This window comes from Triticum dicoccoides, chromosome 5A (assembly GCF_002162155.2).
Source record: "Triticum dicoccoides isolate Atlit2015 ecotype Zavitan chromosome 5A, WEW_v2.0, whole genome shotgun sequence".
In the NCBI taxonomy this organism is placed as follows: Eukaryota; Viridiplantae; Streptophyta; class Magnoliopsida; order Poales; family Poaceae; genus Triticum; species Triticum dicoccoides.
In genome coordinates this window covers 9,771,797-9,789,165 of record NC_041388.1, presented here as the reverse complement: position 1 = coordinate 9,789,165, position 17,369 = coordinate 9,771,797, and the positions used below count along the sequence as shown (strand labels likewise).

Sequence of the window (17,369 nt, the reverse complement as noted above, 5' to 3'; positions counted from 1 at the left end):
ACAGATGAAAAGAAATAAACTGAACCTCCATCGACCAATCAAATTTTCAGCTGATCACAGAATCGCAGAAAATAATGAAGGTTCGGACAAGATGGAATACAGAATACAAAAGTATACAGCAAGCTTGATCTTAACACAGTAGTATTTCTACATCAGGCTTAATAAGGTTAAGACCTATAATACTAGTTCCTCTCGTTGTTGAAATTAATACTCATCTCCCTCCTGCAACAACTCTTTTTGACGTTCACAGTACTTCCTCATATCGTCTGCAAACTGCGCGTCACTCCTAAAATCGAACATTAAATCCACGTCGAGCATTCCGTCCGTGTGCCGCGTTCCATAGCTGGTAATATCATGATTACTCTTAATAAAGTCTGCTGAATCTGGATACACAATCTTCCTCGCTGTTCCTTTTCCATAGTAGCAGCGGCCTGTCACCAAAACCAAAGTCAAATGCTTGGCAAACCATGTCTATCTGGATTGGTTTCACTCACCAGACCATTGGTGTGCAATAGAAAACCATGACAATAGTACTGAACAACAGTTCTTGACAAGAAAAAAGAAGTTAGAAGTACACTTTGGATCGTAGAGAAAGCGCATCCTAAAATAACCTTAAGATGTTAATCTTTTTTACACACGATCAACAGCAAGAGCACATAAATGTTTAATTTATGTCAGAATTGCTGCATTGAAGCCGTACTAAGCTATAATATATCCTATGCACATGATATGTACCCGGATTCAGAGGTGTATATAAATGTTGTAGTTTTGTACTCCCTCCATCCCATAATGTAAGACGTTTTTTGATTCTACTGTAGTGTCAAAAAAATGTCTTACATTATGGGACGGAGGGAGTACATGAGTATGAGGACATGGCTGTTTCAGCGGACTAAATGGGACCTGAGATTGGTGCGGATAGGTCCTTACGCTTGTCTTCTGTTCCATATTTTTGTGGCTTCTATTGCATGAAGGAGTTTAGATTACAGATTCAACTCATGCATCCCCATCCCGGCACAACTGTAAACTGGGTTGCAAATCCAGAAGAATACACATTTTAAATGGGGTAGCTATCGAAGGGTGACTTTCTGGGTACTTAAAAGGGAGCAATATGCATTGCAATTTGGGTTCAGATACTAAGCTTGTTGACCTGCTGCTAAGGTCATCTGATCTGGTGAAACATAGTAGGCAGACAGTGAGGGGTAGGAGATTCCTGCTGTCGTCAACGAGAGGCATGCTGAGAGATGAGGATATGCCTGCAGAAAACAAGGGAGAGGAGGAGATGCTTGCTGATATGGATAAGGGGCCAGAATGGAGAAAAGAACTTGAATATGGCCAAACAATTGCAGGGCCATCGTGTTTGCCACAATTAAAAACCTCTCAATGGACTCTTCAGTTTACTTATAAATTTATTATTCACGAGATGGTGTATTTCATGCTTCTAAAATTCATAATGTTGACCCCAAAACCTGAATGGCCATAAACTAAGTATTACAAATAAACGCTGATTTGCCCTCGTCGTCGATTCACAAGTTTGTTGAAAATCGGTGCATACATAGCCGTTAAGTTGATGTATCATCTCATATATGGAAAAACAGTGGACGGATTAAATTTCGAGGAGCATAATACTGAATAATGAAACGTCACTGAATGTACTCGGTGCCCCTATATAAGTTATTCTTTATGAGAGCTATCTCTATGGTTGGATGAAACAAACATGCATCGTACGAATTAAAGACGAAAAGTCCTTAATGGAAATCAAAAGGATCTTCAATGAAACACAGAAACAAGGGCGGGGGCAGTTCCCTCTAATGTTTTAAACCTGAATGGCTGCTCACCAGCTTCCCCTTCAGTTCTACTTGGAAGGAATGTGGACTTACCAGTATATATCAGGGGTAGAGGACAGCAGAAATTTGGTTTTTCCTGCTCACCAGGATACGCATAATTGAGTTCGGCGAAGAAGAGTTGGTTACGAGCAATCCCTGATTTGGAAGCAGCCACAAAATTAACGTGATAGCACTCCCTGTCTAAGGATTCAGAACCAGCCACCACACCACAGATAACACTTAGCACATATTGTGGTTCCTAAAACGTAACAAGCAACAGCAAGGTCAAATGAAGCAGCTGATAGTGAGATGTAAAGAATATGTACCAAGTAAACAAGGATGAACAAAAACAAGGCAAACTTTTGAAATTGGTCTTTCTTACCTCATCTTTTCACTTAGAAGGTAAAGAAGGTAAGAGTTACTCAGACCCACCACTTAAAGAAACCAATGGTTCAGATCTATTATATACTCTTATCTCTCATGTGAAAAGAGGAGGTAAGACAGTCCATGTTAAAACTGTTGTAAAAACAAAGCCACATACCAAAGGATGCTCAGAGGCATATTTCTGCAGCAGTTGTTCAAGCTTAGAGCAAAAGTGTAATTTCATTCTGTTATAATATGACTTCATTCTCAGCAGAGTCCCCTTAGCCTCCTCGCATAATTCGGCCACCTTGGGAGGTTCGGGATCCAAGGCCATTACTTTTTGTCGGAGGAAGTACTTTATTTGACCAAGCGACTCACGAGGGATCACACCATTGGTGCCGGTGGTCAGCAAGTGTCGTAGGTCATTCAACATATCGGGCGTCAGGGATGCGAGGAATCGTGAAACGACATTGAATGTGCACTCCGTGCCCCTATAAAAGTAATTCTTTATGGGAGCTATCTCTATGATTGGATGAAACAAACAAGCATCGTAGGATTTAAAGAAGAAAAGTCCTGAATGGAAATCAAAAGGATCTTTCAATGAAACAGAAAAAAAAATCTCTAATGTTTTAAACCTAGATGGCTGCACATGCTACTTGGAAGGAATGTGGACTTACCAGTATATATCAGGGGTAGAGGACAGCAGAAATTTGGTTTTGGCTGCTCACCAGGAAACAACCAGTTGAGTTCGGCGAAGAAGAGTTGGTTACCGGCAGTCCCTGATTTGGAAGCAGCCACAAAATTAACGTGGTAGCACTCCCTGTCCAAGGATTTGGAACCATCCACCACACCACAGATAACACTTAGCACATATTTTGGTTCCTAAAACAAGCAACAACAAGGTCAAATGAAGCAGCTGATAGTGAGATGTAATGGATATGTATACAAGGATGAATAAAAGCAAAGCCACGTACCCGAGGATGCTCAGAGGCATATTTCCGCAGCAGCTTTTCAAGCTCAGAGCCAAGGTATAACTTCATTCTGTTATAATATGACTTCATTTTTACCAGAGTCTCCTTAGCCTCCACGCACAATTTGGCCACCTTGGGAGGTTTGGGATCCAACGTCACTGCTTTTTGTCGGAGTAAGTGCTCTATTTTGCCAAGAGATTCACAGGAGACCACACCATTGGTGTCGGTGGTCAGCAAGCGCCGTAGGTCATTCAGCACATCGGGCGTCACGGACGCGAGGAATAGCCCTAGTGCAGCATGCTGTGGGTGTTGAGCGGTTGCGGCTGCGGCAGCAAACTGCTGCAAGGTGTGCGTCTCCTCGGACAGGTCACAACATTTGCGAGAGAGGTGCTCCATCACCCCTTGTGTCGAGCAGCCAGACTCAGAGTTTCCTCGGACGAGGGCCATTAGGCCTTCCAGGGAACGGACCTCCACTCGAAGCATAGATAGGGTGTCGATGATGTGATACTCTTTGATTTCAGAGAGGGGTAGCGGGTACACTATGCTGTGCCAAATGGAGTTGACAATGATGTTGGAGACAGGGTCCATGGGGCCATAGCAGTGGCCAGCCTACAATATGTTGCGGATGAGCCCCGTAGAGGGGGGGCAACATGATGAACACTTTGAGATAGAAAATGTGGATTACACCATGAAGCCTCATCCTGAGAGACTTGGTGTACTCACATGCATCGCCATTGCAGCTCTCTACCAAACCACGGCTTCGAGAGGTTTTCGCGGCCTTGGCTAAAAGCGTCGATATCATGGACCTCTTGTCTTGAGGATCAGACCGCAGGGACGCAAAGAGGTCCCCATGACGCTGGACCATGATGCTTACAACATTGAATCCATCCACGGAGCTCGTGCTGTTGCAAATCTCAAGCTTCCCTTCATCGGGCTTGAGGTTCCGGCAGTACACGACGGCCTCTCTTCCTCCTGGCAGCAGTTTCACCTGGAGGTCAAGGAGGGCACTGCACTGGTACTGCAGTAGATCCACGAGGGTGTTGACGTCGTCGACAGTGAGCTTTGGCCCTCCTGGCCTGAGAAACGGGGCGGCAGCGTGGAGCCGCTCTAGTGGAACTGGCGTCATGTGGAGCCGCACCAGGGCGTCGGGCGCTGGGTGCGATGCACAGGTTGCGGCGCACATGAGGGCGGCTTGCGTCCTTTCAGTGGCGGGGTCAGGGAGCTGAAGCTCAGCAGCGTATAGATCATGCTTGACGAGCAGGACGGCCAGGGCCAGGTCAGCGCCCGCCCAGTGGAGGTACCGGGTGGCCTGTTCTTCACTGAGGCATCCAAAGTATCTCACCATGAACCTGCGGAGAGCCAGGTAGGATGGTGCGGCATCTCTGGGCCAGGTATCCCTGCGGCATGTTGGCCCAATGTGGCTGGACCAACTATCCCTTGGCCGCGCCGCACCAACCAACCTCTTGGACCTCCTCCTCCTCTTACAGTCATGCGGAAGCGGTGGGTTTGCCCGGAAGTCCTGCGGGAGGTGGGCGATGGTGTTGAGGATGATGTTGGTGACGGGGTCCATGAGGCCGAGACAGAGGCCGTATTTGCCCATGGATGAGATCAGTTGGTCGGCGGCTTCGGCTGGCATGTCGTCGACGGGCAGCCGGTCGCACGCCTCCTCGTATAAGTCAGGGATGGACGCGAGGAGATCGCGTTTGAAACAGAAGCTAGGGGGTTGGTCGCAGTTGCCGCCGTAGAGGCAGGAGAAGAGCCCCCTGCGGTCGGGACCCGGCGGCTGGACCTTGTTGGGCGACATCACGTCTGCTGCGACTGCGATCGAATGAGGCGGCGATTCCGCCGGCGGCAGGATCTATTAATGCGGCGGTTCGACCGGCAGCAGGATCGATTAGGGTTGCTGACTCGGTTCGGTGGCCGTCAGGGTCTGTGGGAGGAAGACGAGGATCGATGGGTACGTTATGTACGTATATGTATGCATGCGGCTGTAGCGTTAACAGCAGACGGGACACACCCGCGCGTCTGATATGTATGGGCCAACCCGCGATTCAGATCCTCAAGTCGCTGGCCCATATTCCTTGCCGATGCAGCACCCGCCAAGATATGTGCATTTTTTCATCTCAAAAGAAAAGATATGTGCACTTTTATAATACTAGTAAGTTTGCACGTGCAACGCATGTCTTAACTCCACACATAATTATGATTATCAACACAGTTGTTTGATTCTACATAGTTTTTCACCTGCATTTGTTTCACCAAAAAATAGTATTTGTTTGGGTGAAAGAAAAATTAAATCGCATGGAAGGTGTAAATAATACTCCCTCCATTCATCAATATAACATGTTTTGAATATATCAATATGAACTACATATGGACTACAATGAATGAACAAACACACTAAAATGTGTCTTATCTTTCGATTTAGAGAAAAGTTAGAATTGGAAATGCAATTCGGCTCCCAGGTCCAGATGCTCCTGCAATCTAGACCACACAGGTGCCTCATGATTTGGGCATGGCTTGGTATTCGATTCGTATTTCTATTATAAAAACAGTACATGATGCCCACACAACAGTATCACTCAATGTGCGCGCTTCCTTCCTAACGCCATCGTTGGTACATACATTGGGACAAACGGAGCCGCCCGTGGTACTTTAGCTGCCCCCACCACCTCCATCGACACCTTACGTCCCATGACTAATGATTTTTTAATTCAAACTGGTAGATGTCACATACAAATAGACCAAGTACAAATTTTACACATGAGCCCCCTAAAATGTATCGGGCGTCTTCTAAAACTTCACAACAGGAGTCCATGGGTAGAGGTTTTATTTTCGGAAATGTTAACGCCCACACGTGTGGAGGTTAGCCAACTCGCCCACACGCCTACATCACCGTACAACGCCTTTTGCACGAATCTTGGCATAAAAAGGTTGATTTTATATGCCACGTAGGACCACTTGTGTGTGTGGCATGTGGGGGAGTTCGCCCACACGCCTGTTTTCTCTCCGCGGCCAACGTTCTCCAGTCGGGGCGTGCGATGGAACTGCTGTCGCGCCCGCACGCCACGCACCACTCCTGTTTCACATCTCCCACGACTGCCATTCACCCACTCTCCCACACCTAAGCTGTCATTTGCCATGTTTTTGAAGGGTACATGGCAACTGCCCTATTTGTAATTGTAAGCATATGGCAACTGTCTTTTTACCCGAACATGTTATTGTTGCCACGTCTGTTTTGCAGCGTTACATGGCAACTGTCTAGTGTTAGTAGGTGGCAACTTCTAAAGATACCACCGTCACCCACATGCCCGTCTCCTCTCCCACACACCAAAAGCCATCAGTTGCCATGTGTTTTGCAGGATACATGACAACTGCCCTCCCGTCTCCTCTCCCACACACCAAAAGCCATCAGTTTGCCATGTGTTTTGCAGGATACATGGCAACTGCCCTCCCGTCTCCTCTCCCACACACCAAAAGCCATCAGTTGCCATGTGTTTTGCAGGATACATGGCAACTACCCTAGCGTGCTCGTAAGCAGATGGCAACTCTCTTTTTACCCGCAACATGTTTTTTGCCATGTTTTTTAGTGCTACATGGAAACTGTCCAGTGTTAGTAGGTGGCAACTCTTAAAGTTTTCCAAAATCATGATAACTGTAGTTGTCCGATATGGCAACAACTGCAGTTGCCCAAAAATGGCATCCGGCACTTGACCTAAGACGACAACTGCAGTTGAGCAACCATGTCAACTGTAGTTGTCCGACATGGCAATTGTAGTTCAGCAACATGGCAACTGCAGTTGAGCAACATGGCAACTGAAGAGGGTCCGGACCATGCCAATCGTGGCGGGACGCGTGGTTACTGACACGCAGGGCGTGTGGCTCGCAGGTGGGGAGGGGCGACGGCCGAGACGGGTCGTGCGGGCCGCGTGCTCGCTCGCCCGGACGTGCTCGTGCGGGGCAATCGCGCTGCACCGGACGTGCGGGCTGTGGCTGCGCGCGCCCGGACGCGGTCGTGTGGGCGGGGTCGTCTCCGTGCCACACAGGACGTGCGGCACAACCACCCGATACACCACACGTGTGGCAGTTATCGGGGTCCTTTATTTTTTACATGCACAACCAACACATGGCAAGATTTGTCACCGACACAGGAAAAAAAGTCGGAAAGACATCATTGGGGAAAATAAAATGCTGGAAAAACGTTGGTTGTCAGGTTCTCAGTCTATCTACGAAGGTGCGTTTTGCAGCTTAATAGCATCAGACATTTTGGGGTAATCTCACATAATTAAACATTAGTCCACACGCACGTTGGCTACTACACTGCAATAATAACAAGTAATTTAGAGATAGTTCCTCCCAGCGATGAACACACTAAGCGTCCAGCAAAATACACGGAGGCGCGAACACAAAATACACGCAGTTAATTTCTAATTCTAGCCAACTGGTCCATTGACTCGATTTAGCATCTAGTAGATGAAGCGGATGTGGATGCATACCATGTAGAATGCTTCATTGTCAGCACTCCAAGCCAAGCCTGAGGTGAGGACGTCGGAGCTCGGCCAACTGATGGATGGAGCTATCTTCTTCCTCCTGCCACCACTGTTGTGCCACTCTCCTCTCCCAACCAAACCACAGATAACACTTGGCTCATATTTTGGTTCCTAAAACAAGAAACAGCAAAGGTCAAATGAGGCACCTGAAAGAGGTATGTTAAGAATGTAGTATGTACCCAAGAAAGAAACAATGGACACAAACAAAGCCATGTACCAGAGGATGCTCAAAGGCATATTTCTTCAGCACTTGCGCAAGCTCAGCGCGGATGAATAACTTCATCTCGTTATAACATGACCTCTTTTGTAGCAGAGTCTCCTTAGCCTCGTTGCACAGTTCAGCCGCATTGGGAGATACGGGAGCCGCCAACAGCAGTGCACTTTGTTTGAGAGTGGATATTATTTCCCCAAGAGACTCAGAGGAGATCCTGCCATCGGCGCTAGTGGCCAGCAAGAGCCGCAGGTCAATGAGCCTGTCGGGCGCCAGGGAAGCGAAGAATGATCCCAGCTCAGCATGTTGTGGGTGTCGAGCGGCTGCGGCTGCGTCAGTAAACTGCAGCGAGGTGTGCGTCTCCTGGGACAGGTCACAGCGTTTGCAGGAGAGGTGCTCCATCGCCCACTGCGTCGAGCATTGGGACTCGGAGCTTGCTCGGACGAGGGCAATGAGGCCTTCCAAGGAACGGACCTCCACACGAAGCATAGAGAGGGTGTCGAGGATGTCATACACCTCTACTTTGCAGTCAGCTGACGATGGGAGCGGGCGCAGTATGTGGTGGCAAATGGAGTTGATGATGATGTTGGAGACAGGGTCCATGGGGCCATAGCAGTGGCCAGCGAATAGGATGTGGGGGATGAGGTGGAGCCACGTAGAGGGCAGCATGGCGAAGACTTTGAGATAGAAGCCGTGGATCATGTCGTGGAGCCTCATCCTGAGAGACCCAGTGTATTCACAGGCATCACCAGAACAGATCATGACCGCAGAGCCGAAGTGTGCTTTGGCGGTTTTCACGACCTTCTGCAAACAGGATGAGATCATGGATCTGTGCTCGTGAGGAGACCGCAGGGCCGCGAAGTGGTCTCCATGACGCTCGACATTTATGGTGAACATTTTGAAGCCATCGGAGCTTGTGGTGTTGGAAATGTCTAGTCTCCCTTCATCAGCCTTGAGGTCCCGGCAGTAGACAAGTAGCTCTCTTCTGCTTGGCCGCAAGCTGAACTGAAGATCCAAGGGGGCACCGACCTGGTATCGCAGCAAATCCATGATGGCAATGACATCATCGACGGTGATCTTGCGCCCTCCCTTCTCGAGCAAGGGGGCGGAGTCGCGGAGGCACTGTTTGGGCAGGGGCGACGCCTGGAGCCGCACCAGGTCATCAGGCGCAGGGTGCCGCCGCCCACGGCTTGCGGCGTACTTGAAGGCGGCTTGTGTCCTTTCAGAGGTGGGGTCGGGTGGTGAAACAGCAGCAGCGTGTAGATCGTGCTCGACCAGCTGGACTGCGAGGGCGAGATTGGCGCGTGACCAGTGGAGGTAGCGGGTGGCCTGTTCTTCGCTGAGGCATCCGAAGTAGCCAACCATGAATCTGATGAGAGCCTGGCGGGGCGCCCCAGCAATAGAGTACCATGTAGCCCTGCGGGTGGACGGCCCACAGGTAACCCTGCCGGAGGATGGCAAAACCCAGCTGGTGTTCCAGCTGCTGTAGTCACTGGGTTGCACCCTGTCGGCGGCCAGCCTCTTGGACCTCCTCCTGTCGGGCTTTGCCATGTCCCCGAAGTCGCGCGGGAGGAGGGCGACAGTGTTGAGGATGATGTTGGTGACGGGGTCGAGGAGGCCGAGGCAGAGGCCGCCTTCGCGCATGGATACGGCCAACTGGTCGGCGGCTTCCACCGGCATGTCATGGACAGGCAGCCGGCCGAACGCCTCCTCGTGCAAGTCGAGGAGGAGCTCCAGGAGATCGGCGTCCAAATTCGATTTGTCCAAGGGGGGAGCGTCGCACTCGCTGAACAAGCACGAGAACAGACCCCTGCACTCTCCCGGATCTGACGGCATCGGCTGTGATTCCTGGTGTCCGGCGGCAGCCGAGGGCCACGGCATCGGCCTCACTTTCTGCGGTTGGGCGGCGGCGGATCTAGGGTTCGGTGGCGTGGGATGACAGCACAAGACGATTGAGAGACTGCCGGTGGAGAAAGACTACAACGCAACGCGTCTGGTATGGGCACATAGGATACAACGCGTTTGGTATGAGCCAGAATCTTCTTTTCTTCTTTTCTTTTTTTCTTTTTTCTATATCTATATCTATCTATCTATCTACTTTTTTTAGGGTAATATCTATCTACTCCGTTCCTAAATATAGGGTGTATAGTTTTTGACATGAAAATTAAAGAACATATGTGGACGGAAAATTTCACAAGTTTTGGACGAGATTATACCTGACTAGTTGACATGAGAAAATAGAGAAGCTTGCCTTATATAAGGAAATGTTATCAAATCCCTAAAAAAACTATCTAAACGAGTGGTGAAACGCAATACACCTTATATTTTGGATTTTTTCTCAAAAATATATACACCTTATATCAAGGAACGAAAGGAGTATTAAACAAGCAAACATTTTCTTTTCTAACTGCACCCCGCACAGTGTACACATAATAATCCGGAGTAATTAGAGCCACATGATCGAATCCACTCATTTAGGTCTAACCATAAAGACAACAATAATCCTCATTAAAAATGCGTTTAGCAATTTTAAAGGGCGGATGAAAACTCTGCCATCCGCTTGCCCGCATCAGTTTAGGTACGAGGAAAAATGGCACAATATACGGAAACAACAGGACCGGGGCGGCGGCACATCTTGGGGAATCAGGGAGGAGAAGGATAGGCTTGGCGGCGGCTGAGGAGGTGCTCGTCGACGCGCAGGGTTGGATCGGGGCGCTTCCCCGCGGGCCGCGGCTGTCCTCGCGAAGCCACCTATCCAAAAGCAACGCTGCTCCCCGCCGCCATCCGAGGCGACGCCGCCTGCCCTCCTACCCACGAGCTGCTGCCGGATGGAGGCCACAATTTTGTCGAGGTCGTTGCTGCCTTCGGCATTCGGGGTGTGTCATGGAGATCGAGGCGAGCATGAGGATTTGTGGCCACCGCCATGGTCACCGTACCCCATCGTAGGGCATGGAGCACGCCGTCGACCTATAGCTCGTGGAGATCACCATTGCTCTGCAGGTCGTTGGGTGACCGGACCTTGCCGATGTGGCCCTCCCCGACGACCTTCTCTTCGCCCGGTTGGCTGGCATGGATCTCGCCACCGCTACCCTAAGCTTCTCTGCCTCGAGCTCGATGGTCAGCCACCATGGATCCACCAGCTGGAGGGTCACGCGACCCAGCCGTCCTCCCATGCTGCAGCGGCTAGAAGGCGACATGGCTGTTTGTACACGAAGAGTGGAGTTCAGTCAAGTACTCCCTCCATCCCAAAATATAAGAACGTTTTTAACACTAGCATAGTGTCAAAAACATTCTTATATTCTGGGCAGAGGGAGTATATACTTGGCCTCTACTGCTGATCCATGTACATGGAGAAGAACAGACAACCGCTCATTCATGCTTCGTTCCACTCCTTTGCGCTACATTACTGGAGGTGACATTTTCCAATCTCTCTATATTGTAACACGCCTGCTGCCTGCACAGTTAATGAATTTTCTTAAAATTTATCGCTGGTTAGTGCTTTGTTGCAATTGTTCACCCGGGATTCTTATATACTTAGCTTTGATATTCCATTTTTTCTGGCACATAGAAATAAGAGTATTGTCCAGGTTAGGGATTCAATTGAGGAAAAAGTGAGCAAGTAAATTTTTATTGCAAGAAATACAATTTAAGCTATTGATGTTTCTTCCGTATCAGTTATTGCATTATATTAGACTGTCCATCTTCTCATTTTCATTGCCACGCTATTAAATTTTGATATGCCTTTTTTTCATTCCAAATTAAATCAACATCTATGGAATTTATATGATAACTACTTTGTTCTCTATGTTTCTGTCTACTCAGGAAAGAAGAAATGTCCGAAGAATGACCAATGCGGGTTATTACATGATTTGGATGTATGGTTAATTATACACTTACATTTTTTAGTTTGTCCCGCTCATGGACACTGCTTTATTGATCATTGACTTATGGATTTTTGCTGCATGTAGGTGCAATGTTTTTGAAAGTAAAGGTTTCAAGCATGGTTCACTTTTAACTGGCGGCAATGCTCTCGAGAGTCATATCCTGATATGAGATTGCTATCTTTTAAATTTAACTTATGTTTCTTTATGATTGCCCTCTCACCCCTTTTGCATTTGGATGTCAAAACTTTGTGGGTTGTTCATTTCAGTTATGCGACTACTTTTCTTATGGATCTTAGAGGAACTCAAGGGCTATTGTTTCGAACAAAGTTGGTCACTTGTTTCTTTGGAAATTATGTTGTTGCATAGTATCATACCTGCTCCAAAGGAACGAAGGTAGTATGGTAGTATAAATAAATAGGGTTGTATTATTTTTCCCTTTTATCCGCTTGATAATTACGATAGAATTATTGCATGAAGCTGTGTGCGCATACAATATGTAACCAAATTCACTAGATTCAAGCCTTGCTTCTTCACTTGGAAGCAAGTCTTCATCTTCGGAAGGGATTATCCGCGGTGCCTAGGAAATTCAAAGGACATTTTAATGGTCCGTTAACTAAACAGATGGTGATCCAGAAAAAATATATGAGGTTGATACTCGCCATAATAAGTGCATAACAAGCCTACATATTGTCTACATTTTTGCAGATCTCGCTATCCTTGTTTAACTCAATGGAATCAGATAATTTTGTTGTGTTCCCTAACAAGTCGTTGTAGATGTGCAGCTTCCCCCTCTGATCATCTCCTTAAGGTCTCTCTTTAATCCTAGAGCCAGGCAACAAGAATGGTTGGTTTTAAGTACAACATGTATCTATTTATTCATTATTGATTTATTGTTTTCGGGGAATTGTTTTGCCCCTAACCATATCATTGTTACTTTGCCTGCATTAGATCATGAGTATGACAATGATGAATTTTATGTAAGGAGCATTTACATCTATGCCCCTTAACTCGAACCCACTACTCACTTTTGCCCCTAATTTTTAGGTATGCTCAGTTTTGCCCCTCCGCCGTTAGTTTAACTTATATAAATGACCTTCTATGCCGTTACCGTCAGGTTAAAGAGCTTTGACCGTCCTGAAAAAATAGCAAAAAAAAACAAAAAAATTAAAACTTTGTGGGATCGAAGATACTCATGTCTGCAAGCTATGTATAAATTTTCATGCCGTTCGGACACCCCGGGAGCTCGTGGCAAAGGAAAACATAATTTTTGTACGCATGTGAACAGTAAATTCGAAAAAATAGAAAAATAATAAAAGATATGAAATTTTGTGGGACTGAAGATACTCAGGTGCAAGATGTGTGCTCATTTTTGTTGTGTTTGGACATCGTAGGAGCTCGTGGAGAAAAAAACAAAATTTAGCTAAAAAATACTTTGAAAAAATGCACTATTTTTTTTCTCTAGAGCGCCTCATACGCTCATTTGATAACCAAAACATGCAAGCACCTTGTGCACTCAAGCCTCTTTGAAGCCAAAAAAATCATTTTTTTATTTTGTTGATACTTTTTGAATTTACTGTTCATAGGCATAAATTATTTTTGTTTTCCTTTGCCACGAGCTCCCGGAGTGTCCAACCAACACAAAAACTTGCACGCGCCTTGCGGACATGACTATCATTGATCCCACAAAACTTCTGATTTTTTTGGTTTTTTTGCTATTTTTTCTGAATGGTCAAATTCCTTTGACATGACGCAAAAGATTTGTCATTTTCATTGATTAAGAAGAAGAGAGTTGCCCGGTTAATTAGATGAAAAGCAAAAACCTAGATACAAACCCCACACGGGGCACACGCGAACGACTTGGCCACAACAACACCAAACAGTCGACCACAACATCGAGGACATGGCAGCTCCGATTTTGCTGACGAGCATCACAGGAGAAAGTTGCAAGCCTCGCACCGACCTAGTCCAGCGCAACATCCGGAGAGCACCGTCCGCTGAAAACCGCCCTCATGGAGTCATCATTGCCGCAGTGGCCTCGCCTTCCGCAGCTCCGATTTCTCTGTCACAACCAGAAACCAGCATGGGCACACCCATAAGCGCGCCCGACTATCGACAGCAGAAGGACAAGCTGCGACTCGGATCTGCTCGCCACCATCGTTGTTGCCACACGCGTCGCAACGCCACACCAACCTCACCGCCGGTCAGGCACCTGCCGACCGCGATGCCGTGCACATCCAGCCCGTAGGAAGCACAAATGGGACCAAGATCTTCTAGACGGTGCCCCAAAGAAGGAATACGCCAGATCCAACCAGGAACTTGACTTTCGCCCCGAGATCCTGACCCGAGAGTTGAGGATGCACAAATCACCACGACGGCGCCTCCAAGGAAGAATGCGACGCCCACGGGCGCCGCCGCTGCCGGCCAGCAAGCACGGGCCAAGCTTTCGCCCGAATCAATAGCACCATCACTCTCGCGCGTCCGACCAACGCCAACCCGCACACCCTTGCACAACAACCACGCCATCGCCACGCAGAGACCACCACCACGCCTCGCTGACGAGACAGAAGAGACGAGCCTCCCTCCACCAAGCACACTACGCCCGCCACGTCGCCCACATGAACTCCACGACAGCGGACACATCAACCGCCGTCCCGAGGCCGCCGCCCTGGAGTCCAACCCTCGAGCAGATCCGCATCACCCAAGGCAGCCACAAGAGGGGAGGGCTGCCACCCCTCACCAACCATGCCAGCCAGATCTGGAGGCCCAGCGGCAGCCGCCACCGCAACACCTTCAGCAAAAAGACCACCGGAGACGAATCCCACGGCCAGAGCCGGGACGCGCAACACTAAGACGAGAAGGGGGCTGTCACCACGCCCCGTCACGCCAGCCATAACTATCGGACCGAATCCCGCACAGCCTGACGGAGCTACAACATCAATCTGGCTACCGCCACCACGAGCACGCCAAATCCAATCCACACACGCGTCGCCACCTCTGCCGCGCAGCTCCTCGTGCCACTCGGATGCCCCACGACCAGCGCCGAAATAAGTCCAGAAATAATGTGAGCACCAAGACTTGAACCCTGAGGATACCACTGTCACTCTAACCATACAATCATAAGTTTGATTTGTTCGCTCGCGTCGAGACGGGAGGTCGCAGGTTCAAAGCACTATTGTAAAAAAATACACAGTAATGGACGCTTGAAGGGCAAAATAGGAATCGCCCGAAGCGGTCGAGATTTTTTTTTTGGAGACATTGAGCGGTCGAGAAAGTTGTGAGCGGCACACGCGCAGCCGCGGCGCGGCGGGCCCAGGCCGGGCTAAGATTGCCTAGGCTGGGCCACTTTGGGCTATCGAACCATACAATAAGAACCCTAAACCAAGACGCCCCCAACCCTTCCCCGTCATCCATAAGTCACCTCCGGCGGCGGCGGCGGCCGCGTCTGCTACACCTTCTCCACCGGCAGGTCAGCTCAGGTCAGATTCATCACTCTCCTAACTAAATTCGCCGCACGGATGCTCTCAGTTCGTTTAGCTGGCCTTGGGTGGCCTTAGCCATGGGAGCATTCCCCAGCACAACCTGTTACTCCCTTTTTTTTGGTATAAATTACTGGCCGGTTGTTCCATTTCATTCATTACTTATCTGACAATGCGTACAGGAAGATGTCCCTCTGTGCACTGTGAATTCATTTATGACTCTGGGAAAAAAAATCTTTGAGCTGAAAATCTTATTTTTGTCCCTTTACATTTATTACTTGGTGGTCATTGTCCAAGAGTACGTTGATTCGTGTGCTCTTAACTTATTTTTGACCGTGTGTGTGTGTGACTAAATTCACTCTGTTTTAGATGTCAACAACCAGGAAGAGACCTTCTCCCAGTTCTGCAGTTGGACAGAGCAAAAAGCCATCTGGAAAGGCTCCCCTGCCCACGAATCACCTCCCAGACGATGATCCCAAAGATACCCTTCGGTGTGAGGCTTTAGATGGTAAACCCATGGTTTCAGAATTTGTGGTACAGTACTACGCACAGAAGTATGGTCAGGTAATGTGCATTAGTAATCATTCTATACCAATATGTTGTAATTCTCAAATTTAATTTTGTCTAATTCTGTCCAACTGCAGCCTACATGAAGTTACTAACATATGTTCTAATTCTGAAATTTAATTTTGCAGTCTCTCTTCCTGGATCCAAATAAGAAAGGCGGCTATGTTGATGTGAGATTTGCAGACCATGATCAAGCACTATTAGTTGTAGAACGACGTGAGGAGTATCCATTCAAAGTGACTTGGACACGTACCGTTGATAGATCGCAGATGATTAGTAAGTCTGTCATTTCTCAATACGATGCAAAATAGCACTGTTAGTTGCATGATTTCTGCTCAATGTATGGCTTGATGCTGGTAGCAAACGGATACATAGGTACTCCCTCGTTTAAATCACTACTTTAGTGATCTACACGCTCCTATATTTCTTTACGGAGGGAGTGCATCAGACATTTCATGTTTTGCGTTGCTGTGTTAGTAACTTAATGTAGCATATTCCATGCAATATTTGTTCCATCTTATTTTTGAACACTGGTAGATTATGCTCATCTTGATATATCATTTCAGCACAGGGTAGAATTCATTGTTAAATTTTGAATTTTGTTGAACTCTAATATGGTCAGCAGATTTTTATGAAGTCCGAGACGTCTTTCAGTGTACGATGCCATATTTATTTTATTTCTAAGGCACAACTGAGTGAAATCATATACGTTAGGGGCTCTATATATTGTGAAAATGCACCTTATTTAAGTTACAGGTTCTTTCTATAACTTCAAGTCATGTTCCTTTTTTTTTGTCTGCTCATGCATGTGGATGGTACATTCTTCATGAAGATGACCAGCCTCAAGTTCCATGTTATCCATCTTACTGTCATTTGCTATGCAGAAATGTGTGTAGATGCATAGACTACTATATTGGGTTGGCTTCTATTGTGATTTGCTATGCAGAAATCTGTGTAGATGCATAGACTACTATATTCGGTTGGCTTCTATTGTAATTTGCTATGCAGAAATGTGTGTAGATGCATAGACTACTCTCAGCCCTCCTATGAAAAAAGGGTTGTCTTTGTAGTTTCCCTCTTCTCTCCCACTAGCGGTGCATGCGGTGGTTTAACCTTCCTTTTGGTTTTTGACCTGAGAGTAGGAGTTGGACGTGGTTGGTTCTTTTGCGATGTTGAATGCTTTGAATCTTTTGTTCCGTTATCTGACCATAGTGGAACCCGATCCAAGATTTATGGAAAAAAAAATTTAACACCTGTTTTGTCATGTTTCAAATGCACCTCTAAGCTGTAGTATCAAGTCATGAAATGAATCCCTGGCACAAGAACTTCAATCCTTCACAATAAGAGGCACTAACCCCCTGAACTACAAGGAAAAGTTGAAATCCCTGCAAAGAAACTCAGAAATTGAAGAACTGAAGGCCATGTTGCCTTAGTGTTGATGCTTATAGCTGTTTGTTTCCTAAAATCTTCTGTTTATAACTCTTTGTTTCCTGAAATATTTTGTTTCTCTCCTTGCCGCAAGTG

General features: G+C 47.4%; 2 protein-coding genes and 1 long non-coding RNA gene across 3 annotated transcripts; 1 reads left to right on the top strand and 2 right to left on the bottom strand.

The window, feature by feature from the left end:
- Positions 1-204: 204 nt before the first annotated feature.
- On the bottom strand, positions 205-4,961 carry LOC119299037. The gene is given in 4 exon segments (XM_037576347.1): positions 205-431; positions 1,878-2,082; positions 3,161-3,791; positions 3,793-4,961. Coding segments are annotated over 4 exon segments (2,232 nt in total).
- A 2,662-nt stretch (positions 4,962-7,623) lies between these two features.
- Positions 7,624-9,799, bottom strand: LOC119299036. The gene is made up of 2 exons (XM_037576346.1): positions 7,925-9,799; positions 7,624-7,818 (listed from the first exon to the last, which is right to left on the bottom strand). Exons 1-2 carry the CDS (start codon positions 9,797-9,799, stop codon positions 7,624-7,626), a joined length of 2,070 nt encoding a protein of 689 aa, XP_037432243.1.
- A 5,386-nt stretch (positions 9,800-15,185) lies between these two features.
- On the top strand, positions 15,186-16,360 carry LOC119296800. The gene is made up of 3 exons (XR_005145390.1): positions 15,186-15,278; positions 15,648-15,842; positions 15,974-16,360. It is a non-coding gene; the product is annotated as an uncharacterized LOC119296800 (long non-coding RNA).
- The last annotated feature ends 1,009 nt before the right edge of the window (positions 16,361-17,369 follow it).